This window comes from Cervus canadensis, chromosome 3 (genome assembly GCF_019320065.1).
Source record: "Cervus canadensis isolate Bull #8, Minnesota chromosome 3, ASM1932006v1, whole genome shotgun sequence".
In the NCBI taxonomy this organism is placed as follows: Eukaryota; Metazoa; Chordata; class Mammalia; order Artiodactyla; family Cervidae; genus Cervus; species Cervus canadensis.
Window position 1 is genome coordinate 48,724,141 of NC_057388.1, and position 26,163 is coordinate 48,750,303.

Below are 26,163 nucleotides of genomic sequence, written 5' to 3' on the forward strand. Positions count from 1 at the left end.
TCGGACAAATTTAGCTCATCTATAGATAATTTAAATCAGTCTTGCAGAGAGATTTTTAAAAATGTTCTATCTTGTGAGATCTTTGCCAGTTCACTCATACCAGCTCTCTTCCCTCCTTGCCCATGACTAAATTAAGAGACAATTTAATATTAACTTTATTCATAATTATGTTTTATATTTTGGACAAATTTTATGGACATGTAATAATGTTTTTCAGGGGGATACATATTTCAAAAATAGAAAGCTATTCTTTGTCTAAGCTTTTTAACAGAGTTGGCTAAAACTCAACTGCTTTCAGGAACTCCACTTCGCTTGTTTCCCTAAATTTCGTTCATGTGCTCTCTTATATTTGTTACATTGGACTGGGAGGTGGGTGGTATTGAGAGCTGACCACAGGCTGAGGCACAGAGCTTTGAAATTCAGTGTCTGCTTATGCGTCTTTCAGACATAGTTCAACTTCTCTCAGCCTGTTCTCAGATGTCTAAGACGTCAACAAGCCGGGATTCTCTGGAAAATGCCGAAGAGTCAGCTCTCTGGCAGAGCAGGCCCTTCCTGTTGGGATCTTTAATGCAATGCCAGACTATTAGAATCTGCCTGCAATGCAAGAGACCTGAGCTCAATCCTTGGGTCAGGAAGATCCTCTGGACAAGGGAATGGCAACCCACTACAGTATTCTTGCCTGGAGAACTCCATGGACACAGAACCTGGTAGGCTACAGTCCATGGGGTTGCAAAGAAAGGACACAACTGAGCAACTAACACTTTCACTTTCAGGCTATTAGGATGCTGTGGTCAAACCCTAAGAATGTGACTTCATTGTTTTGTGCTATGAAGGGGATGCCTGATGTTGGGCTCAGTCATGATTTAAAAGAAAGAAGCTTCCTTAGTATTTTTGCTGCCATGAACTTCTCTTGATGAAGTGATCCTACCTCATGGCTTCAATAATCTGAAACTTCAGTTGGAGTTCTAGCAAGGGAGCAAAATGAGTGAGCAGTTAAAGAGAGGTTGACCATCACTAGGAAGGAATAAAGGGCAGCTTCAGACAGTCATGAACATAGTATAACCAGACATCTGGCCAGCAAGCTGCTGGCTCAACTCTGGTGATTCATGAGGTAATGGTGCTGTCTCGTGGTGATGACCTCACTTTACACACCCAGGCGCATTCTCTGTTCTGAGGACCAGCCCTGTCTCTGCAACTGCCTTAAGGCCAAGTTTGAATGTACCATTGATGACATGGAAACTCATCATTTTTCTTTCCAAGCTGATTCCCTTTCCAGCTTCCTATTTCTATACAGCATCATAGTCACTCTCTCCCTAAGCCTGAGGTCTTAGTCATCTTAACTCTTCCTCTTCCTTTATTGTTTATATCTACCTATCTACTCAAATTTTTTTCTACTGAATTAAAGGAAAGTTCATACTAAGACTCCTACAATCTGATCTCCTTGATTCCATAATCTCCTTCCTCAAGTCCACTTCTTAGTCATGCCCAGTGGCAATCACACAAGCCTAGTGGAGAAGAGCATAGGGATGACCCTGCCTTCATTGTCTGTGTGAACTAGGGGGGATACTTAGATCTTGAAACCTCAGTTCTTCACTTGAAAAATAGAAAAACACATACCTGATAGAATTGTTTCAAGGTTTAAATGAAATGACTCCAGTGTCAGCAATATATTAAATGGTCACTTCTTTCATTCATGTAGTCATTCAAAAACTTTTACTGAGGTCTGTGGCAGGGTGAATAGAGTTCCGCCAAAAGTCATATAGTCACCTGGAACATCAAAATGTGACCTTATTTGGAAATGGGCTCTGTCCAATTAATTAGTTAAGAATCTTGAGATGAAACACTCCTGGATTTAGTGTGAGTCCTAAGTCCAATGTCTGGTGTCTTCCCAAGAAAAGGAGAAGACACAGAGAGACACACAGGGAAGATGGCCATGTGAACATGAAGTTGGTGATTGGAGTTATGGTGCTACACCCTAAGGAATGGCTGGGACCCCCAGAACTGTAAGAGTTGTACAAGGAAGGGCTTTTCCCTAGAACCTTTAGAGGGAGCATGACCTTGACTGACATCTTCATTTCAGACTCCTGGACTCCAGAACTACATGAGAATAAATTTCTGTTGTTTTTAAGCCACCAACTTTGTGGTCATTTGTTGTGGCAGTTCTAGGAAACTAATACAGAACCAGGCCATGATATTGTCCTGGATATTCGAGGATATAGAAGCAAACAAAAAAGGCGTAAGTCTATGCTCTTGTGCTTAAGAACATAAATAGTTGTTGTTATTACTACTGTTGTTGTTGGTTGGTCTACTGAGTCTTCATTGTGCCTAGAAGAAAATGTTCAAAATTCTAATTATTTAGGTTAAGAAGCTTGTAAATGGGAACACTTACACCTATTTAATAGAATTATCTATATATAGTAAGGTCAGACTTATTATCTATCCACTATTACTTTTCATTATTCTTAAAGCAGGGCTTGGCATCTGTTTTATGTAAAGGGTTAGGGAGCAAAAGGGCCTTTCCTAGTGGCTCAGACTAAACAATCTGTCTGCAACCCAAGAGACCAGGGTTCAATCCCTGGGTCGGGAAGATCCCTTGGAGATGAGAATGGCTAACCACTGCAGTATTCTTGCCTGGAGAATTCCATGGACAGAGGAGTCTGGTGGGCTATGGTCCATGGGGTCACAAAGAGTCGGACATGACTAACACTTTCTTTTTTCAGAGAGCAAAAATCTTGGCTTTTGAGTGCCACTGGGTCCCTGTAGCATATTCTACTTTAGTCTGTGTATTTTTTTTAACCTTTTAAAAATGTAAAAACCATTGTTAACTTGCTGGGTGCACAAAAACAGGTCATAGTTTGACAACCCTAGCAAATGTTTCCAAAGTCCAGCCTGTTCCCTCAATATCACTTGAAGGCACTGTGAACGAAGGGAAACAAGAGGTAGGCACATTTTTTTTGTACTTTACATTACAGCTAACTAATAATATAAAGTACAAAAATTACTCTTGATAGCTAAGTTCTGAAAACATTGGTATAGGTAGTAAATGCGCTAAGATTAGATAAGGATGAGATCAGAGTGGGCTTAAACAGCTCATGGCAGAGGTCAAAGTTGAGCCTGGCTGTGACAGAAGTTGAATTAATGAAGAGGGAAGAGAGAAATACTTGGAGCAGAATATATTTTATGTGTATATGGATTTATATATACACGTGTACAAATGCATTTATAAATAAATGAAATAAATATACATATTTATTTTCCTCTTGGGACATTGTCAGTATTCAAGAGATGATTCAAGTTTACAATGATAGGAGCTTTGGAATTTTGAATGTTAAAAACGTTTGCTTCTTTATCATCATTTCCTAAGGTGATTCAGATCTGAAACAGACCAAGTCCATGTGGTTTTGGTTAGCAGCCTTCATAGTGCCTTTCAATCACCTTCATGAGTGACAGAGTGATTCATAAAAAAAATGTTCCAAGGGAGGCAGATTTTAATGCTTAGTGCATAGAGATTTTCTGCTTTTCTTTATTCACAGAAAAAATTCAATGTATACTTCCTCAAGAGAAGTAAAAGAGATATTCAAAGACAGAACAGCAGTTACCCTGCATTAACCAATAAAACAGAAGTAGTTCCTCCTGAAGAATAAAACTGCCATGGTCTGTTTATGTGTCTAACAGTGTCATGCTCAATAGAAACAGGCTGATGAATGTTTTTGTGGAGGGCCAGGAGAGGTGAAAGATGGATGAAACCAGAGTCCTTCAATTACGCCCCCAAAAGTTGTTTAAACCCAGAACTGTATTCTAGCCTGCCATCTCTGTCACTACCTCTTATCCCTCCTTTCCATCTTATCATTGTGCAGTGAGGCTCTTTACTCCTCTTTTCCACTTGTTCCTGCCTAAAATCTGTGGGCCACCCTTCTCACTGGCCAAGGTCCTTGAGACCCTGACAAAACTCTCTTCTAATCTGACTGCAGCTACAAGGCCAAACTCAAGAAAGTTTCTCTCTGCACCAAGCATGTACTTAAGTGCCTATGAAACAGTGCCACTGTGGAGTCTAATCCTGTGGCCACGGTAAAGAAGGTACTGAAAAAGATTTTCACGTTCAAACTTCTTTTCCTTAGCCTGTACTTTCAACTTGAAATCACAGATTGGTGATCAGTGGTAAAAAATCTATGGATTCCAAAAGCAAACTTCATGGAAGGATGCTTCTACTGGTACCACTGCTTGAGCAATAACCACCAGAAGGCTTTGCAATAAGGTCCCTCATAAAGACCATGTCACCCACACAAAGGAGATGCTCTGTTGATAGGCTTGAGAAAGCTTTAAGGAGCTCAGAGGTTACACTGTCTTTCTTTTATTTTTAAATGGCTTTAATTATGTTTTCCCAATTTTGGTTAAGTACAAAATTCTGCAATTTCTGTCTATTCATTGTCCTTATCTTCATCTTTTCTTTTTCATTTTTCTTCTTTTGTTCTTTGATACATTTTAATCTCAAACTGGTAGGTGGAGGAGGGTGTGTGCATGTGAGTATGAGTGTGTGCGTGCGTGTGTGTGAGTGTAAGGAAAAAATGGAACTCTCCAGAATTTCTTCAGTGCTCTTTAACTCTTGGAAAGTTCCCAGTTTTATCAATTAGTTTTCACAGATTTGGGGGAGAGAAAGCAAGCTGTTTTATCTACAGATAATTTTTGCTAATCAGCATTCTATTACAGTATTTGAAATATGAGGTTTGTCACAACTAATTGTTCTTTTGATAAATATATATTTTGTTCAAGCTATTTTGGTAGGTATTGAAGGTATGGAGGTAAAAGCTATGGTCCATATCTTCAAGGGGGTAATAAGGGACCAGGGAATATATTACTATGAAATATGATTAAAGATACAGTTTAGAAATAAGCAAAGAGTGCTACTGGTGTATATAGGAAAGGCAACTTATCTAGAATGAGGAGTTGGGGAAAAGTTAGAGGAGGTTTTCTAGGGAAGGAAATGCCTTAATAGAGTTGTAAAAAAATAGGGAGAAAATGTTCACCTGACAAAATGAGTGTCAAAGGGAAACTGAGGTAGGTGAAATAATATGAGTTAAGTCAAGGTTCTGAGAGAGACTGATGAATACTGGAAACTACAAGTATGATAAGTTGACACATATCCAATAAGGGGTTAATAATGCAAAAAATGCATACAACTCAAAAGCAAACCAAAATATAGCTTAAAAACAGGCAAAGAACCTGAATAGATATTTTTCAAAAAAAGATATATAAATGACCAACGGCACATGAAAAGTTGCTAAATACCATTAATCATCAGGGAAATGTAAATTAAAACCACAATGAGATATCACCTCATACCCATCAGGATGGCGATTATTAAAAAGACAAGAGATAGCAAATACTTATTAGAATGTGAAGAAAAGGGGATTCTTGTACACTTTTGGTGGAAATATAAACTGCTATGGTAAACAGCATGAAGGTTCCTCAAGAAATTAAAAATAGAACTATCACATGAGCCCACTTTTGAGAATATATCCAAAGAAAACAAAACCATTATCTCTAAGAGATACTTGTGCTTCCATGTTCATTGCAGAACAAGTCACAAAAGCCAAGACATGGAAACAACCTAAATGTCCATCAAATGGAGTATTATTTAATCTTAAAAAAAAGAAGGAATTCCTGTCATTTGTGACAATATGGATGAACCTGGAGGGTACTATGCTAAATGGAATAAGTCAGACAAAGAAAAACAAGTATTTCATTGGATCATTTATACGTGGAATTTTATTTTTAAAAGCTATATTCATAGAAACAGAGAATAGAAAAGTGGTTGCCAGGGCCTAGGATGGTGGGGGAATAGAGAGTTTGGTAAAAGCATACAAACTTTCAATGAAAAGATAAATAAGGTCTGGGATCTAATGCATAACATGGATACAGTTGATAACACTGTAATGTATAATTGGAATTTGCTAGAAGAGTAGAAAAAAGGAAAATGTAAGAATGAGAGAAAATAGAAAGTTGAGAGTAGGGTAGAGTGGCAGTGGTATGCTTGAGGTATCTTATACCAACTTACAGAGACAATTGTGAACATGTCTTCTTAATTTTTATTCAGTGACTTGAAATTGGCTTGCTGTGGGTATTTACACAACCCAACTTGATAAAAGATCACAATTTAGGGATTTCTACTCCTCCTGTGGGTGTGTTAGTTGCTCAATTGTGTCCAACTCCTTGAGACTCCATGGACTGGAGCCCACCAGGCTCCATTGTCCATGGAATTTTCCAGGCAAGAATACTGGAGTGGGTAGGCATTCCCTTCTCCAGAGGATCTTTCTGACCCAAGGATCGAACCTGGGTCTCCTGCACTGTAGGTGACTCTTTACTGCTGAGCCACTGAGAAAGCCCGGCCCCAGAGTTAAACATTTGCCAGACCATCACTGAGTGTGAAGGAAGACCAGGAACTAGCCAGGGCCAAGGTAAGAAACCCCTTGAATACCATACTGGAGAGTGTGGACTTCACACTGAAACCATTGGGGAACCCTCAAATTACTTTTTTTTTTTTTCCCTCAAATTACTTTTAAGGGATGCAGTTACATACATGGGTTGGCTTTCAAGAAAGATTACTTACTCCAGGAGCAGTCTGGAACCATTCAGACTACTTGGGGACGAAGATGGAGCTAGGGAGATCTAGTCTTATCTTATTGGTATCATTTTCAACAGATGAATAAAAACAAAACCTGTACAGAATGACAGTATACAATTTTTTGTTTCTGCTTTGGGTATACATAGAAGGAGAGAAGAAGTAAAGATTTTTAAAGTTCATATTTACTACGAATGAGACCAGGTTTTCTTCTAGAGAAGGCACAGAAGAAACATACTTAATTAGGCCATGCTAATGAAGAAGGTTTAGATAGGTGAAATAATTTCTTTGGAAATATTATTTCTTGATTAAATAGGTGTTGTTAGTTGCACCGAAACCAGCAGCTGGTTATGGTCCTTAAGAAGGTCTTAAATAAGGTTAGTGCACTGAAGGAGAAAGTCAACATGGGTTAATGAGTGAGAGAGGCTGTGTAAACTATTACTTAATCCCAACTGAGAGTTTTCTGCGCCACCGGGGACTGAGCTGAGGCTGATAGACGAGAATAAGGTTAGAAGGAAACAGAACATTAAACAAACAATAGTTCAGTTAAACTTGTGATTCACCTGGAATTTAGAAAGCTGTGTTAGTAGCAAAAAAAGGTAAGATGAAGCTATGTCAAAGTTATTAAAAATAACTGTCCAGTCACTCACTGGATAAGAGATTTTATTATATATTGGCAGAGAAAATAGAAAAGTTGACTGTTTCTTAACCAGTTCTTGAATACCCAGTTTACAGAGTATTAAATAAGGCACCAGGGGCTCTAACAGCTGGCTCTAAGGGCCCAGAGAGTACAGAGAGAACTTTAATATCTAAAGCTCACACAAATACTAAATTAATATTTACTTATGAAAATTTAGGTGTTTACTTTTCAAATCTTTAATAATCCTTCTTTTTTCATGAGTTCATCTTCATTCAACTGGCTTGTTATCTTATCACTAGTGTGATAAGATACTCAATATCACATAGTTCACACCATGGCTACCCTAGATCCTATAATAATTTGGAGGGTTTTTGTTTTTTTTTTTAATACAGAATTTTCTTTTGTTAGGTATGGAAAAGTCCCGGTGTATATTTTCCCAGGATCTGTAACTGTCTCATAAAAGATGAACTTCAAATTTTCAACACTGAAGTGACTATGTTTTCCTGCGTAGAATCCACTAAAAACAAATGGACATAGGACAGGAGGCCTGGAGTCAATTACTGCACCACCTAACCACATACCCAGGATCATAAAAAGCGTTGTTTGCCTAAAAATCTGAAACTGCTGTTTATGTTTTCATAAGTGTTTGATTCTAAAAAAGTATCTAGATAGAAAATACCATAACTTTCAAAATTAACCATATCATTTTTAAAAGCAGGCACATATTTTAGTCTTTCCACTTTGTACATGTCAAAACCCTGAACTTTGACATTTCAATATTAATTACAAGTAGTGCCTACTATTGTTAAACCACCACTTAAATACTATTCATCATTCTGCAAGCACTGACTAGTATCCCTACTAGTGGGTCAGTAACAGAATCAATCTTGTGCTTTGTCTGCCCAGTTCTACTTGGAATTAACACTTTTCCTCTGACTCTTCTGAAATGAGAGCGAGTTTAGTTGAGAGTATAAAACACTGTGCATTTTTTCCCCACATCAGCTCTAAATAAATCCAATGTAACTGGTGTTTTTCAAATTAGAAATATTTCTCAATTATTCTTACTAATATATTTACTGATTCTTGTTTACCATGATGTTGGAGCCACAGATAAATTTGTATTTGATGAATCATCAGGAATATTATATTAAAAATTCTTCTTTATTAATTTAATTCAGTTCCTTTAGTACCAGGATCACCTAACTTGACCTCATATTCACCTCTGTTATTGCACTGTAGAATATTTCAGTGTCTTAGACCTTCTCAGATTAGTGAAAACATGAAGAAAAATAATTTCACATCCCTAATCTTTTCTGAGGTTTTGTATAAATCATACTCACAAGGTACTCTTATAAACAATCTCTTACATTCAAAATTCTGGTCACTTTACTGGAAAATAAACAGTCCTCTGCCTGTAATTATAACCTTCAGGAAGGGGCAAGCCAGTGACCTCTCTGACTTGTAGGCACAGGAATAAGCCCTAAAGAATAAATGCTCCCATTCCCTCATCTTTCCCCTTGGCAAACTGTACTTCATTCAGGGCCAAACAAATGTGAACAAAGTGAACAGTGTAAAAGTGAGAATTTCTTTCTACTCTTCATACATATTTTTTTCACCTGCATTGCAGATATTTGTGACTTGCAGAGATGACAAAAACAATGCTTCTTGTGATCCAGTCACAAAAATGTATTTGTTGATTTTATCAGGATTTTACAGTGTTTTTATCCAAACACTGTAGCAAATCAGATGGTCTCTCTTTACTGTGCAAATATACATACATATTTTTTGGAAGACAAATTTTTTGTCAAAATCAACATTATTGTCTATGATCTGCAAAGTACATCCTTAGGTACAAAAAAGCATGACAAAGTGCCTAAGGCAAACTTATTTAGATATTTGCAGAATTAAATATATACAGATAAACATGACCATCATGAAAGAAAAAGGCAATATGTGTCTGCAGCCAGAGATGCATTAGAACAGCATAAAGCCGGCACTAACTACAGCACATGCCCATGTACACGCTCATGTACACTCATGAGCAGGTACCCATGACATCTCATGAGTCCTTGGGAACACTTGTCTCTCACTTGGCCCTCAAGGCTGCATTGTTCTCATGAGAAGGAAATGGTGTAAAATGGATGTAGTTGTGTAGAGGACAGTCCACAGATGCAGGAAGACAATGCGGCTCAGCACCACATTCCTTTTAATTCCATCAACTTTTACAAATTTGACAGTCTCAAAAGAGTTTATTTTGTGTATTTTTATAATTATATGACTCTTTTTTTTTTGGTCATAGGACTTACTGGTAACAGGACAATCCCATCTGTCCCTAAGAAACATGGGTTTTTCTGATGAGTAGGGTCCTAAGTGTTGGCCACAGAAGAAAGAAGAGGGGGAGAAGAAAGGAACAACTTTGACAGATAAAATAAATTTCTGTTTTCAAAGAAGGTGATTAAAGTGATAGACTATGAGAGGCTGTGAAAATGAGAGCTATCTAAATTATGTCCTTAGCTTCTAGAAATCCAAACATTATCTTCTTCATAATAAGCATTATTAATACTCAGTGAAAAGTGACCATTTCTTAGAAACCAAAGAAAAGACAAAGTTCGGAAACACTGACAACTTTTTTTAAAAAAGAGAAAGTGTTTAAAAAGTTAAATTCTCCAGCACAGTTTTATTTCTTGTTATAGATTTTTCTACATTTAAAGTAATATGCACTTACGGTCAGAACCCATTTTAAAAAGCCACAGCATGTAGTTAAGACCACAAACTTATGATATAGGTAATGGCTATCAGTTTGTTAAAAACTGGCTATGTACTTGACCATGCAGTAAAGACATAATTGCTTTTTCTAAAACTTTGAGCTTTATGTAAGTTAACTTTTAGCTTCATGAAAAAGTTAACTTTCACCTCTTCAAGGTGGCCTTTTGTGACTATACTACCAAATTTAGATCTTCCTCTTCATTTGCATTCACAGATGCTTATTTCCCTTACACTGTATTTCATAAATTATCATGATGTATTTGTTTGTTGGTATGACTGTTTATTGTCATCTCCTCTCCCAGCAGGTTTGCTTCATAAAGGATAGAACCAGGCCTATATCACTCATTATTTTAAGACCAGTAGGGTTAGACAGTCAGTAAATTTCTGTTGAATTTTTTGTTGAATCTTAGTTGTATGAATAAGTCCTTTCCTCTGTCTCTTGATGAAAACAAAGATTGCAAGTTTTTGGCTGTTATGCACTAAATGAAATGGTTAGGCTTCTACTACTTGGTTTAAACTAATAAAATGAACGAATAAGCATGTAATGTAATTAGCTCAAAATAAATGGAAAATGTTGCACATTTTATTGCCAAGATAATTTTTAGAGATATTCATTTTTACTATTGACTGCCACTGCATTAGTGCTTGTAATCTGCTTAGTGCATTAGCACTAAATACTATTGATTCACTCAGAGCTAACATACCAATTTAATCTTTGTATTTTTCCCATTTCCTTGGGTAGCACTTTACCTGTAGTTTAGTTTGTAGACTAGTTGCTAGAGGCAAGTGTTAAATGGATTTTAAATTTAAAATGTCATCAGAAAATTAATATCATACAGATTTACATTTTCTGGTACTTGGACTCAAATTTTAGCAAATCATGAGAATGCCATATATTTTGAGATGACAACTTAGCAATTTTAATTTTCGTAATATCAGTTCTAGAAGAGAATGCTTTACAAATCATAACTGACCACTATTCATGCCTTTAGCTATAGCATCATTTGGAATATCACCATTTTAATGTCCTTTGATTGATGAACATTTTGGTGATTTATCCAAATCAAACAACTGAAATCAGACTTTAGTCTGAATTCAGAATTATTTTTTTGTTTTATAGTTAGATACTGTTCATAAAACACCTCCATTAGTGAACATCAAGAATAGTTAAAACAAGCCTTATTCTATATTAGCTTGCATTTATAATACATTTTTCTGTTCTCTTGTAGAGAAACAAGAGAGTATTAGGTATTTTTGCAGTATAGAAGGAAGACACACTTCATCTGCCCCACCTTAGCCTTGGTCTATGGTGAAGTGCAGGAAGACTCTTTCCCAAGGCTTTTACTTAGCAAGTCATTCATACACAAATGAACCGTTTTAGTTAGAGGAAGAATACATAATGAGCAGACTGGAATGTATCCAGTATCCTAGAATCATTTACCACATTCACTATTATATTTTTTAAAAAATAAAGGAGTTTTAATGATATCAAGAGTAGCTGAGCACTTGGTTTCATTTCCCGGATAAAGGAGCCCTTTACAGCCCTCTCTGGACATTGGAGATGTGACTTACTGCACATATCTGGGCACTGAGTCATCCTGAACTCAGGGTGCCCACTGACTCGGTATCTGTGCCAACCTATGAATAAGCAACGGCAGAAATTCCTGGTGGGTCTTCTATCCAATTTCTGAGAGCTCCCCATTTTTCTTACTAGAGGAGATAATAATGCAGGATGGAATGCCATCAATAAGACAGAAGTCTGAAGGAAGGATGTAACATTCAAAATTTGATACATTATTTGGAATAAAAAATCCATTATTACTCAAGGAGGTGAATATTCTTATCAAAATGCGAAGTCTCATGTGCTTTCAGAAGTCTCTAATCATGTGGTGGCATGGCAATAATGTATGTATCAGAGCTGTAGCTTCAGAATTTTATCATCAGTTCAACTTTTCAAAGACCAACTTTAGGATTTATTTTTTTGCCCGAACTCCTTATTGTTTGCTCAATTAATTTAACCAAGTGAATCTCCATGTAGAAATCAACTACTTAAATAAAAGATCACACAACTTGCTTCAAAGGACAGTGAGAAAAATGAAGAATTAACTTATAATGCATGTGGCACAGTTAATGCATAAATACCCATGTACAGGTGGGAAATATTATCAATCACATTCTGAATTGATATAATTCACAGGTTAAACCTATTTACAGTTTTGGCAATCATCTCAGCATTAACTGTGTTTCTTTAACTTATTTCAAAGGTCATGTCTTTGTTTTTTCATTCTTTCCTAGGGTGTACCTGTAAATAAACTACAAAATGGCTTAAAGAAGGGTTATCAGGAGGATGAGAAAAAAAGCAAAGATCTTTAATGGCTCACTCTGTAACATGTTTTGTAATATCCCAATGGTGTGCCCTGTGATCTCAGAGTGTTACAAAATTCTGGAAAGAAAATAATTTTAAATTCCTCTTAATAAAATAATGCAATGTAGTACATCTCATGAGACAGACAACATGGAAAATTCAACTAAGTTAGGAAGCAGCAACTCCCTGAGCCTGGGAGACAATAAAGAAGAGTTTATGGAAGGAAAGGAATCAAGTGTAAAATTAACGAATTTCTACTTAGATTTTTTTTTTAAAGTAGATTGAATCCTTAGATGCCAAGGATTTTCTTTCTTGCAAGATTTTGCTTTGGTAATCTATTACATTTGGCATATGGCCAAGATGTTTAGTGTGTTTAGAATGAAGAATCCTCAATAGCATTTTTCATATGGGATAACATTCATTTTGAAGCACGGGAAGTAAAAAAACCTTGAAATCTGACTTCACATTTTTCATCTCTAATACGAAATGTGTTCTCTTGAGAATGCTAGGCTGTTTAAATAAGCATGCCAAACCAGTATAATTATATGGATGTTACTTGTAACACTGACTTCACATTTCCAGTTCAAATGGTGTGGTGTGGGAGATTATAGATATATGGCCTATAAAGAGTTATAAATCTTTGTTTATTTTATTAAATATTATGAGACATGCCCTGAGGATGACAGATCAATAATGGTCCTTGTGGTTTCCTGATGGAAGGCTGCAATTATTTTCTTCCATTACAACTTAAATGTAACCCAATTTTACTCATCTATCATCTTTATAATAGTAATAAAGAAACATCACTGTATGTTTATTTTTATGCCTATTCCTATTACCCCTTGTTTGCATCTTGTTTTGATTTTGTTTTCATTCAAAATAGTTCTAATCATTTTGCTTTCTTCCTTTGATGGCTCTGAGTGGTGACCCTTTAACTTTGGCACTCTGAAACGGAGATGGAAAATTACTACTTTAAGTTTCCTTTATTTTGGGAAGCAGTTGGCTTACTCTTTGAATTTGAGTATAAATGATGTTTAAAAACAAGGAAGCTTGGCACAAACAACCTTGAGGTTGACCTTTTCTAAAACGTCATTATCTGCAAATTCTTGAACATATAACTTAAGCATAACATAAGCATTGTATTTTATAGTGCCATAGGTAGTTAGAATTAAATTCAGGGAAAGGAGCACCTTATGCCTTCTAGATTGACTAAACAGCACAATTCTGATTCAGTTGTCCTTCTCGTCACCCTCCAAACCACCACCACTCCCATATCTCCTTTTTGCCTTTTGAAACTATTAAGTATTCAGGAGGACTTACACAAATTAAACATTATGGAGGTGGTCACTCATAACAGTCAACCAGGGAAGTAAAAGACCCCCATGAGCAATAGAACCAGAATGTGCCTCTTCCAGAAAACAATCCAGTAATTTGAATTTGACTTTCTTTACACAAATACCCCTTTCAATGAGAGTTGTTATTTATTATGTGCCAAGGACAAAGTTAGAGCCTCTTATAAACATTGTTGCACTTGTCCACACCATAGTCCTGCATGGAGGAAAATGGGTTCATTGGATTTAAATAATGCTCTCAGGACAGGCAGATAGAAAATCATGGGGTACAAGTTTGAACCCAGATCTCCTGTTCCATGAGATCATGCTGCCTTCCAATAAGCTAAATTTATGATTATCTTATGTGCCAGGTACTTTATATTCATTATCCCATATTTTTACAGAAAGCCTGAGAAGTAGGTATTGCTATCTGCATGTTATGAATAAGGAGACCGAGGCTCTAAGAATTAGGTAATGTGGAAGAAAGTACACAGGTGGTACACAGGAGACCAGGGCTTCCAACCAGGTGACTCTGGCACCAAATTGCATGCTTTTCCCCTTTAAATGATCAATCACTGGTCATTAAGATAACCAAGATATTGGTAAAAATATTTGCTACAAGTCTTATTTATGTTCTTTCAAATGCTTATATGTAAAATAAAACTTTGATAATGGGATTGCAAGAGAATGTATAATGTCAACTATTTTTTAGATAGGTGGGAGATATTTCAAAGACCCCTTTTTCAATTTTGATTAAAAATCTTTCAAAAATGCATAATTCTACTTCTGTTAGTAAGTATACTGTAATTTAGGGAACAGGATCTTTGCTGATTTGAGGACAAAAAATTCCTTTATTCAATATTGATTATTTGGAAGAAATTAGGCCAGTGTATACTGATTCTAGTTTTTTCCTGGAATAACTGTCATGTTACTAAATCTCTTATATGACACTGTTGGAGATCCAGTCAATGTGCTTAAAGTGAATTTTTAATAGTTTATCCCAAAATAGAAGATGAGGGCTTTTTTAATGCCCAAATTTGGGGATTTTCCAAGTCTCCAGATTATGTGGCATTTTTCTCAGTTACATGTTGAATAACAATGTACTGTTTAGGGAATACAGATTAACCTAAAACAACTTCAATCAATACTAATTTAGAATGCTTACATAGGTTGAATGATGAATGCGTAAAAAGGGCGGTAAAGACTTTTAAGACCAAAGATTTAATTATTTGTGGATGTAGAATATCATAATTCTAAAAGGTAGAAATCACTGTGAACAAACCCTTTAGCAGTCACTTTCAAAAGCAACAACGAAAATGGTTACACTATAAAGATGAAGAACAACTAATAGTCAACACTAATAGTACATGAATGGATATCTGTGGCATGGGATAAGTTTCCAGAAACAGCATCATATGGGGAATCAACGAGTTTTGAAGTACAACTAAGAGGTGAAGACGACCTGCTCTGAAAACTATCAGATAACTTGAAAGAGGGTTTTAGTGATGTCATCAATATGAGAAGATGTATATGAAAGTTTGCACATATAATTTTATAAAATGTGAGAGTGGAAAAAGCAACATAATATGTGATCTAAAATAAGCAAGTCAGGTCTGATACTCCTGCTGGACCCTTAAAATCTAAAAGATCCCTTCCTGGTGCTCTGTCTGATCCTGTGATAGAGACACATTTTGTACAGGGCAGAAGCTCCAGGAGGGCCAGAAAACCCCTGCTGCTGCGAACATGCTCTCAAAGCCTCAGTGCAAAGTTAGCGCTGCAGCTTTCTTTGTCTACAGAGCACACAATGGTTCCTCTATAAAGATCTGATTGATTAGACATGTTAATAACAAAACTATAATATATGTATCTATTCACTAAATGTTATGCCAAAATAAAAACTCAGTTCCAAGAAATTGCTGGGTCACCTGCTATCTCTGCCAAGTAAATTTGCCAAGACAAAATGGAGTAGTTGTGTTGCTTACAGTCTTTCCAAACTTATTTGATCCTGTAAATCATTTGGTTTTGTGTGAGTAATGGCTCTAGGTGCCTTCATTTTAAGATGAAGCTGGGAAATGTCTGTCTGCTGGTTATTGGAACAACCTGAGGTCTTTCTGTGGCGGGTATATGAAAACTGAGAACGTGGATAGTTTCATTCTTGGAAGAATTCTGACCTTCAGTAACCAGAGAAGATAAACAGGCAAATAAATGAAGAGATTTGAAGGTATTTGTCTTTATGGAATTTGGCTAGTATTAAAGTTGGCTTCCCTTGTAAGACGACTATGTTGGCAAGTTTCATCTTGTTTCCCACAAGAATTTTTGCGATGGGAGTGATAATAGTTTCAGGTGTGGTTGGTGCATTTTGGGCATTTTTCCTGGGTGATAAAACTGACCTGAATTTCACTGGGTAATCCTGCCTTTTTGTTCCTCCTGGAACACTAAAAATGTCCAAGGGGTAGGATAAAGTTCAGCTGTGTTTTGAGAATTTCTAGAATTGATAAGTACTTTTATATCTGGGGGTTGAAATGTACAAAATAAAGCAAAGAGATAAGATATCAGTATATCCTTGTAAGGTAAAGTCTCTTTAGTTTTCAACAAATTTAAACAAGATTTAAATAACAAAGTTGTGTGCTTTAGAGGCCCTGCAGGAATTTCCGAGACTCATTTCTAAACTTCTGTTTCTGAAGCAATTTATTGGATGCAGGAAAAAGTGTTTTCTCTGAAATGCTATTAATGTTACATTTTATTTCCTAATTCCCAGGTTTTTGAAAGTTTTTTTGTTTCCTTTCATTCTTTTCCATTTTCTAGTAAGGAAAACGGGTAGCCTCATGAACAATCCCATTGCTTCTTACAGATTTTGCAACACATATTAAAATGTATTCAGGGAGAAATAAGTCTTAGTTGGAATTTATATGTATGTATATTATGTATATTCATAGACTTTGGAGAGGGAAGGAAGTAAGTTATGGCTTTAGTTCACTAAAAGATGGATTCATTTTCTCCGAAGCATTTTTCTAACTTTATAAATAAATTACGTAGAGTTTCCATCTGGAGAAGTACCCTAGACATTTCAGCAAAAGTTAAACAAACGTTTCTGAATTCATATGTCCTTGGTACCCATCTGCAAATTATATACTTTCTTTTATCAAGGACATGTGTAATGTTCTTCCTGCTTGCAATTATAACCTTTACCACTTAGACTGAAATTGTTAGAGTAAGGGAGATGTACATTTTCAAAGTCAGGTATCTTTAAAAAAGCTATACCATTTGTTCATCCAGTTATGATCACTAGTGGTCCTTATGTTAGGAGGCATAGCAAGTCTGTATGTAATGTTCAAATCTGGGTCCCCACCAGGAAAGCACAAGGCCACAATGGACTCCCAATTTGATGTTCTTCCTCTCAATTTGATGCTAACCCTAAATGATCTCATGACTAGCAGGATAAATCCTCTGGGTATAGCTGGTAGCCTTTACTATATCTAAATCAAAGCAACAAAGAATTTCCCTAACAGTTCCTGTGAAAATACCATTTCATGTTGTATAAACAATCATCAATCAAAATATTTATAGACATCAAATGTCAACTGAAAAGCACCAAATCAGAACTTGGTAGATACATGCCTATTCAAGCAGGAACTTCATGCATTGAAGCCAAGATCCAAAGGAGGAATCTCAGAGCAGAAATTTCCTCTATAGTTTTCTGATTTATTCAGAGAAGCATATTAGTGCACGTAAAAATGTTTAATGTATCAACATTCTAGAAGAGTTTTTTGTTAGTTTTTAGTTAAGTTTCTTTAAGTAAAGCCAAGAATATAGACTATTCATACAGCAGTGAGCGAATGGGACCTCATTTAAAAAAAAAAAGCCTTCAACACCTACAATTAAGCATCTTGTTCTAAATGTTGTAACAGTTGCACGGCATTTCAATAACTGTGCTTTACAGAACTGCTGTTGTGCTAACTTTATGTACATCTGACCAGAACTACTAAAGCTTATATGAGAAGTAAAGTTAATAATCAGAAAAATGTTGGCAAACGTGCAAACCCAAATTGTAAAAATATTTTATATTTTCTTTAAGCTATCACATTAACTTCTTCTCAAGTTATGATTCTATCTTTAAATGAAGATTCAATTTCTAAAGTTTCTTGGAAAGAATTTGCAAACATTTGGATAAATACCATTTACCAAGCATCAAAAAGCCCTTGATATTCTCTTCTAGGATGATACCGATTCTGACTTGTACCTCATAATTTGCAAGTAGGGAACCTGTGTGACTTACCCTATTGAAGCAGTGTTCATGGTTGGGGCCATAGAAATGCTGGAGACATCTCACATTGTTTTTGTTGACGATCTTGTTGAAGAACTCATTGACATATTTGACAGGGAATGCACAGACAGCGGAGCGATTCATTGGTTCTGAGGAATCTGGCTTGCTTTGTGCAAACACCCCATAGAGAATGTCATCATTCAGGTTAGCACCTATTTGCTTAGCGAGCTGAGCCCCAGGCTTACTGACATACGCAGCTTGGAGAATATTAAATACTTCCTGCTTTGTGGATCTCTTTCTTCTCTTTTCTGTCAGAATACACTCCAGAGGCATTTCCATGTATGAATGCAATCCAGAGTCTGTGGAACAGAACCTGATTATTCTTGTGTGAAAAGTCTGAGCATCTAGAGTTTCCTTTTGGACCGTCAAAAAGTATATAAAATGGTTGCTTTCAAAGGCATGGACATACTTAATGGGGTAGGAATCTTGGAGTTCAGGTAGAACATCAATATAAGATTGGTCTGTCAAAAACTTAAAACCATCTTGCGTTTCCTTGAGCCTTCTCACCGATATCGAGTGCAATGAATGATCTGGAAGGTAAGAAGAATTTATGGTATTGCCCACGAAGAAGTTGATGAATCGCTCCTTTTCAGACAGTAGGACTTTGGTTCCCAGGGCACTCACCACACAGTCAGGACATTGGCTGGTCTCTTCATCTGCCTGAGGAGAGTACATGCAGTGAACCTCTGACTCTATGTCCGCAGTATTGTTGGGTGGAAGGACGTGTCGCTGGCAGGTCCCTCTGTGGACACTGCCACAGCTAATGAGTTGATCATCATAGTACGTGTCAACAAGCAGAGCCATGTTGATGTTATCTTTCCAAACATCCCCTGATAAATTGGCTTTGTGGATGCAGTCCTGACATGGGAAACAATCTGGGTGTTCCAGCACAGGCCCAGTCTTGTACTCAGCAACCTTCTGAAGGTCTTTGTCATTTAAAACGTAAATGTAGTTAACGGCACCGAGGTAAATGTGATGTTTGTGCAAAACAACATTCTGAATGGATGTTTCTGCAGTGAAGTTAGGAAGCTGATACTGCATGTTCACATTCATCCTGGACTTTACTAGTGCCTCTTTACACTCCCCATCGCTCTTCTGCACGAAGGTAAACAGAAATACAAGAATGCCAGGTGCAAGCACAGCAGGAGACTTCATGGTGAGAATTTTATCTGCCAAAAGACGGTCAAGGCGAGAGCGGTTTAGTTGTCATTAGAAACAAAGAAGAAGAAACTGAGAGAACTATACCAGTTAGACTATTACAAACAAATCTTCCTAACTGGAATTCTTACAGTGAGTAAAAACAAAAAACTCTAGCTGGCTTCACATAAAGATGCATTGTGCAGTTGGACATGACTTTACACAGTTTTAATTTTAGAACTCAAGCCACGAACAAGTAATTTTAGAGAACCATTATAAGATGCAAACAATGCTCTGTATTAAGAACAATACAACAACTAAGTTAGACTCATTCAGCAGTGAAGTCAGAAAAATAGCACATTTCTTTCTTAACCCCTTGCTGGTTGTTTCATGTGGTTTAATATCTGTGGTTAATGACTAGGGTGATATTTAAACTTTCTCAGTTAGTCAAGTAAAGGAACTGTGGTTCAGATTCATTTACTCTACAAATCACAGCAGGCATTGTTTCCTTGGGAGCATGTAGAATTACTAAGCTAAATTTAGCTTCCTTTTGGAAGAAAACAATCATAAATTCTAGAAGCAATATGATCACATGCTGTTTATAGGATTTTGTGTGCAGAGAAAAGGTATGGTTATAATTTGGCTATAATTGACCTATTGTTTTGGATAGACAAATGCTTAACTTAATGTAAGATCACTGGGAATGTAAAAACAGCAAGCTAAAAATGTATAAAATATAATCTTTAGGACTAAAGTGCTGGAATTATTTCTCAGGGAAAAACAACATATTGTTCATTACCAAGTCAAAAGCTATTTAGTTAAAAGAACGTTATTTTGACATTCCATTTTATGTGCATGGACAGTATTTCTACTAGGAAGCATGAGTGGACTTGTTATTCAGGTTTTAAAAACTTAAGGTGCACACTGTGAGTTCTACTTATAATAGTTACAGGCAGGGTTGGAAAAGAGAGGCCTTAGAAGGAACAGAAACCAAATAGCTACTACTTCACCTTCATTTTTAAAAATGTGTAATTCTGACAGGACAAAAGGAGTCTCTAAAAACATACTGGGCATTGTAATTATGCCAAAGACCAACTCGAGGTCCATAAAAACACAACAGAATTCACTGTGCATGGTTCTGTGCTTGCATTTTGGGAAATGGAACATGGCACTTACCCGTCAGTGAACTTACACTGAAGCTGAGATATGATACACATATGCAAATTACTATAGTACATGCTATTATGACTTTCTGTATAACAAAAACCAGAAGCTAAAAGCATCAAGACAGCAAAGTATGGCCTGTACTTGGGATTACTATGATCATGAGAAATATGGACAAGTCTAACACGTTTGAGATCCAGAAGAAAAGGACAATGCCTGTTTGGCTCATCACTTCATCTCATGGGCTTCATATAGAGCCTAGAACGAAGAAGGTGTTCAATAAACATATGTTGAATAAATGAGTGAATAAAAATTAAACAGTAAGTTTAAAGTCACAGAACAGATAAGTGTAGTAGCCAGAAGCTGAATCCAAATCTTATTGATTCCAAAATTAAAGATAATTTTATCCTACCAAATTGACAGGAATTACAGGCATTATTTAGGAGATAATAGAAAGTCACTGAAGGATTCTGAGGTAGAGAGTCATCTGAGCAAGGTTTTACTCTAGGAAGATTGATCTGGAGGCAAAGTGACTTAGAGCAGGTAGAACCTGGCAATGAGAAGGCCAGACAGGTATTATAGCCCACAACCAGGTAAAAAGGGCCAGAAGCAAGATGGTGGCCCCCAAAATAGAAAGGAAGGGATGAGTGAGAGTTATTTGAACAAATAAGATTTGACACCTAAATTGGTGGAGCACAAAAGACAAGGTAAAGGATAAGCAGTGTAATCTGGAAAAAAGTGGAATGGAACAAATTACAAAGCTAGGGTAGTCAGCAGGAGGAAGTTAGGCTAAAGATCGAAGAATATGATAAGCTGACTTTAAACATGCTGAGTTTGACGTGTTGTTGAGAAATGAGTGAAAATGATCTACTACAGGGATGACTAATAGGTTTTACGCTGTTTACCAGTAAGCAGGTGTCTGAAGTAAGTGAAGAATGAAGATTCCAAGCAGATAGCATTAGTACCAAGCGACAAAGGAGAATAATGAAAATTCTGAGAAGCCTGCTCATACTGAGAAAGTAGCGCAATTGGTCTTGGGTGAGATAATATCCCTCTTAGATGAGACAGAGGCGAGCAGAAGCATGAGTGCCAAGTATCTGTCATCTCTGCATTAGAAAGAATGAAACTCCAGAACTTGATCTTAGTGGGATAAATGGGATTGTAATTGAAATAGAAACAAACTCTGCATGTTATTTGCACAGAAGTGATGGTTAATATCAAGAATGACTATGTTCCTGGAGGGACGAGGTGAAGGAAGAGAAGACAAATGAACCAGGTCTTGACAATATGCACACTGGAAAAACTAGAGAAGAAGTCAAGGAAGGTAAGTTAGTTCAGGGAGGTGTCAAGAGAGCCAATATTGCGCTGTGTCACAGAAGGTGGGTGAAAGGCTCAGGAAAGTGGATGTAATCCATACAAAAGCTACTTGTTGACCTTCACAAGAGTACTTTCAGTAGATTCAACAGTGTTAGACACTGAATTGAAAGGGAATGTGTGATGAGGAGGTAGAATGCTTGTCAAAGGAAGGACAATGAGGGTTGAGGGGACTTTAATTTGTAGGAAAGACACACACTCATTTGTAGGTCTCTTTTCCTTCTAACATTTGTTGGGTATTTACTAAAGGCCAGACACTGTGGTAGATGCTGGGAATACAGAACACGGTACCTTTCCTGGAAACCTCACAGTCACTTGGTAGAGGCATGGGGTTGACAGAAATTATGGCAGTTTGTAGGAAGGGCAAACAACCATACTGGAAATGATGCTAGAATTGAGTCTTGAAGGACAGCGAGGAATGGAAATTTCTAGTGGGAGAGCCATTTGTGCAAAGATTCAGTGGCAAGAGAGAGTATGTGACACAATCAGGAGAAATACAAGTAGTTTAACCTAGAGAAGTGCGGAAAACAAAAAGGGCAAATGAGGGAGATAAAAGTACTTGATCAACATTCCAAGGGAGCAAAAGGAGGCATTTCCAAGAGCCCTGAAATGTGAGAGAAGCCTCTCTTTCTGAGACAACAGGAGAGGATGAGATGTCAGATAAAGATATAGGGACATTTAAGGAGTTTAGGGCATATGATCTCAATATCTAAAAATAAATTAGGGTATATGATCATCTGCTGAAATTGATGGATACAGAGGAGTGACCAGGGACTTCAGGGTGTAGGAGAAAGTTTAGAATATCTACAGCAGGGCATGCAAACTGAGGTCAGCAAGAAATGAAAGAAAGGATTGTATAGTAGCTTTTAGAGCTTCCTGAAGATAAGACACAATGTATATGACTTCCTCTTCACATTCATGAGATATGGAAAAAAACCAAGAAAGAAGGTTAAGGACACAATGATTTTCAGAATCCAAGTGAAGGTATCTGATTAGGGGATATAGGCTTTAAAGGCTACAAAATTATAGTTGGACCAGAGGGCAAGGCAGAGCTTCAATAAGGAATAAACCATGTAATAGTAAAAATAACAATAACATGTACTCAGTGCCTACACCATGTGCCAGGCATTCTGCTGAACCTCTGATATGCTCTTCATAAACCCCTGTGACGTAGGAAGTATTACTATTCTCAATTTCTAGACAAGCAAACTTGCCAAAAGTCACACAGAACCAGATTTGGTCCCACATCTGGCTGACAGGAATCTGTAGAGTCTGTTGAATGCTTCACTAACACTGAAGCAGCTTCCTGAGCTAAGAGGGAGAGTGCACCGGAGCAGAAGCGAGACAGAGCTCTGGTTCTGGCCCTTTCCCTCTCTAGTTGTGCGACTTTAGGCAATTCATTCACTCACCTCTGAGTCCCAGGGTCCAATGGCCTCACATGACTGCTCTAAGTATCAAAAAGAGATCTCATCTTTGAAAGCAATTTGCTCAGTTACATAGCATATGTGTGTGTGTGTATACATATATATATATATAAAACTATGTGATTCTTACAAGTGTACATATATTTATAAACATACATAAATGTGCTGTTTTTGTATATAATTCTCATTAATTTGAAATATACTAGAAAATTTTTGGCACTGGTGGTGGGAGTAGCAGGGATTGTTAAGAAAAGGATTCAAGACAAGTTGTCCTATTAGAGGACAATACAAACTACAAATATGTGCCTAAACCTTCTAGAATATATTACGTAGAAAAATTAAATGCAATTCTCAAAATGGTATCACTGTATCTCCTGAAATTGAAAATATTAGTCTAATACACAATTTATCACTGTATTTTCTCTAGAAAACTAATAAGGGAAGAATATAAATGAACTATCACTGCCAAAGGAACAAAAAAAGCACTACAACCAAATTGCATCTTAATTGATGCCCATTAATAGTGAGGAGTGAGAATGACTTTTTTCTTCTAGGCTTTTTGAGGGAGCCTTCAAAACGATCATTTAAAAAAAATCTGAGGTATTATATTATGTTTAAAAAACAGGTTCATATCTTAAGGTTGGCATGTCTTTCACGATACTAAATCTCAATCAACTAGAATCCAAGAAAATATACAAACACATTAACGGGTTTCTTTGTTATCTTGCTTAGTGAGATGGCAAATCATAAGAAAACCAGTAGGGAAGGAGGAAAAAAAAAATCTATTTAACGAAAAAACCAAGCAGAATACCCCTGGAGTTAGTAACTCAGTCTCTTATACTTTCTTTTTTTTTTTTTTTCTTATACTTTCTTTACATTCTCTTGATAGCAAATAGTGATGCAGTTTTTCAGGTTGAGAAATCATAGAAAGGTTAATTTTTAAAAAATTTATTAAAGCAAAAATACAGGACTAGGGCCCATGTCAACAGAATTTTAAATTAAAACATGGGTTTCTGTTTACTCCTCAGATAAAAAGAAAACAAACATCCTGTTTTACTGATCATTCCAATTAAGGTCCCCATTAATGACGGTGTGTATTGGTCAGATTAGATCTTCTCCAGGAAATGTTTGTGTCCTTCACAAGTAGTGGAGGAATACTTCTGGAAATATATGTTGCTGAGTCATACACTCTGATATTGCTGCCAGTTAACTTATATCTGAGTGATTGAGTGCACAGGCTCTGGAGACAGACTGCAGGATTTGAGTCCATTCACTGTCTATGTGACCTTGGGTAAATCTTTCTGAGCATCTATTTTCTCATCTGAAATATGGGAGTGATTACAGCACCTGTCTCTTGTGATGGTCACTCTGAGAGGGGGATTCAGTGAATAAATGCTTATAAACCCCTACGAGCAGTGCTTGGCACACAGTAAGCCAATACATATCTCTATTATTGTTTGTTCACGTGCTCAACTAATACTTTTCGACCATGTAGTGTATTCCAGATGCTGTGCAGAGTGCTGAAGATACAAAAATAAGTAAAACACTTTCAAATTGTGAGATCTCAAATTAGTCAAGGAAGCCAACAGACGACAGTTTATTTATTTATTTATTTATTTTTAAATTTTTAAAATTTATTTATTTATTTTTTTCAGTGGGTTTTGTCATACATTGACATAAGGAATCGGGTGGAGAGGGAGGGGGGAGGGGGGATCGGGATGGGGAATACGTGTAAATCTATTGCTGATTCATGTCAATGTATGACAAAACAGACGACAGTTTAAACTCAACATGGAAATGTCTATGGGAGGCCCTCAAGGGAAAATTAGCCAGGTTAAGGGAGTCAGGCAGGTCTACCAGTCAATCAGTCGTGGTCCTTTCCTCACAGCGCACTCACAATAGTGAAGCTCAGCACGCGGTTGGGGGGCATTACCCTGAGTTTTGGTTGTGGCAGTACAGCTACATAGTTAGGTGTACGACCCCAAAGCACTCACCCAGTTCCTTTGGCTTTAGCTGCTTTCTTATTTGCAAAATTATAGTGCTGAACAAGTTGTGTGACGGAGTCCTCTGGAAACAGCTAATGGGAGCTTATCGTGTGCATCTCTTCCCAACTCATGTTCAGTGACTTCATCTTGGTAGTTTCATATCGGCCGTGGTGGGAGTATTTACACCATAGAAGTTGGCAAACACTACAAATCAGAGCTTTCCCCCCACGGAGGAATGGTTATTAAATACCTACAAGCATAACCCTGGGTTGAACTGATGAACTTTTGAAGTATATTCCAACTCTAATAATATTCAACTCTGAGACTGCTTTTCTACAACTATGTTTTACTCCAATGCCATTGAATTGGCATTTCTTTTCCTTCTCTATCATCTGCCAGATCAGGCTGTGTGAGCAATTTTAATATTTATGTTGGGAGTGACTCCAAAAATACTTTCATCTTTCATATATTTTTGCCTTGATATATTTATTCCTGTGATATGCTTGGATCAGGCTTTCAATATAAAATGTCTTTTTACTGTTTGCTTTTTCTTTCTTTCTGAAATAGTGCTGGCCATTTAACCAACTTTGAGTTTCTTACTAAAAGGAACACGTAAAGATGATTCAAACAGACTGACTAATTCATTCTCTTAAAATGTCATGCACATAGCAGGTGAAACTGAATCATTCATAAAACATTTCTTTATTTCTTTTCAGTTGATAGTTAAGATAATCTCACTGGCAACATATTTCCTGGGAGTGATTATCTCAATGGCACCTTTGTCATTAAAGTTTTGGTATTTAGGGGTATTTCCTTTAAAGAGGACTGCTCTATTAGCTACAAATACTAGCTTAACCGAAAGGTAATACCACCTACTCAACTCTGTATGCCATCTATCTACCTCTAGTTTTCTCATCTGGAGAAGGAAATGGCAACCCACTCCAGTACTCTTGCCTGGAAACTCCCATGGATGGAGGAGCTGAGTGGGCTACCGCCTATGGGGTTGCACAGAGTCGAACACGACTGAAGCAACT

The 26,163-nt window shown here is 36.9% G+C and overlaps 1 protein-coding gene across 2 annotated transcripts in view; it reads right to left on the minus strand.

Moving 5' to 3' along the window:
• Positions 1 to 26,163, minus strand: part of MET (MET proto-oncogene, receptor tyrosine kinase) — a 112,084-nt gene that overhangs the window by 64,319 nt on the left and 21,602 nt on the right. For both annotated transcript variants that reach the window (XM_043463129.1, XM_043463128.1), the window contains exon 2: positions 17,998 to 19,214. In XM_043463129.1, the coding sequence (XP_043319064.1) occupies positions 17,998 to 19,200 (1,203 nt within the window). In that variant the 5' untranslated portion in view covers positions 19,201 to 19,214. The remainder of the gene's footprint in view (positions 1 to 17,997; positions 19,215 to 26,163) is intronic.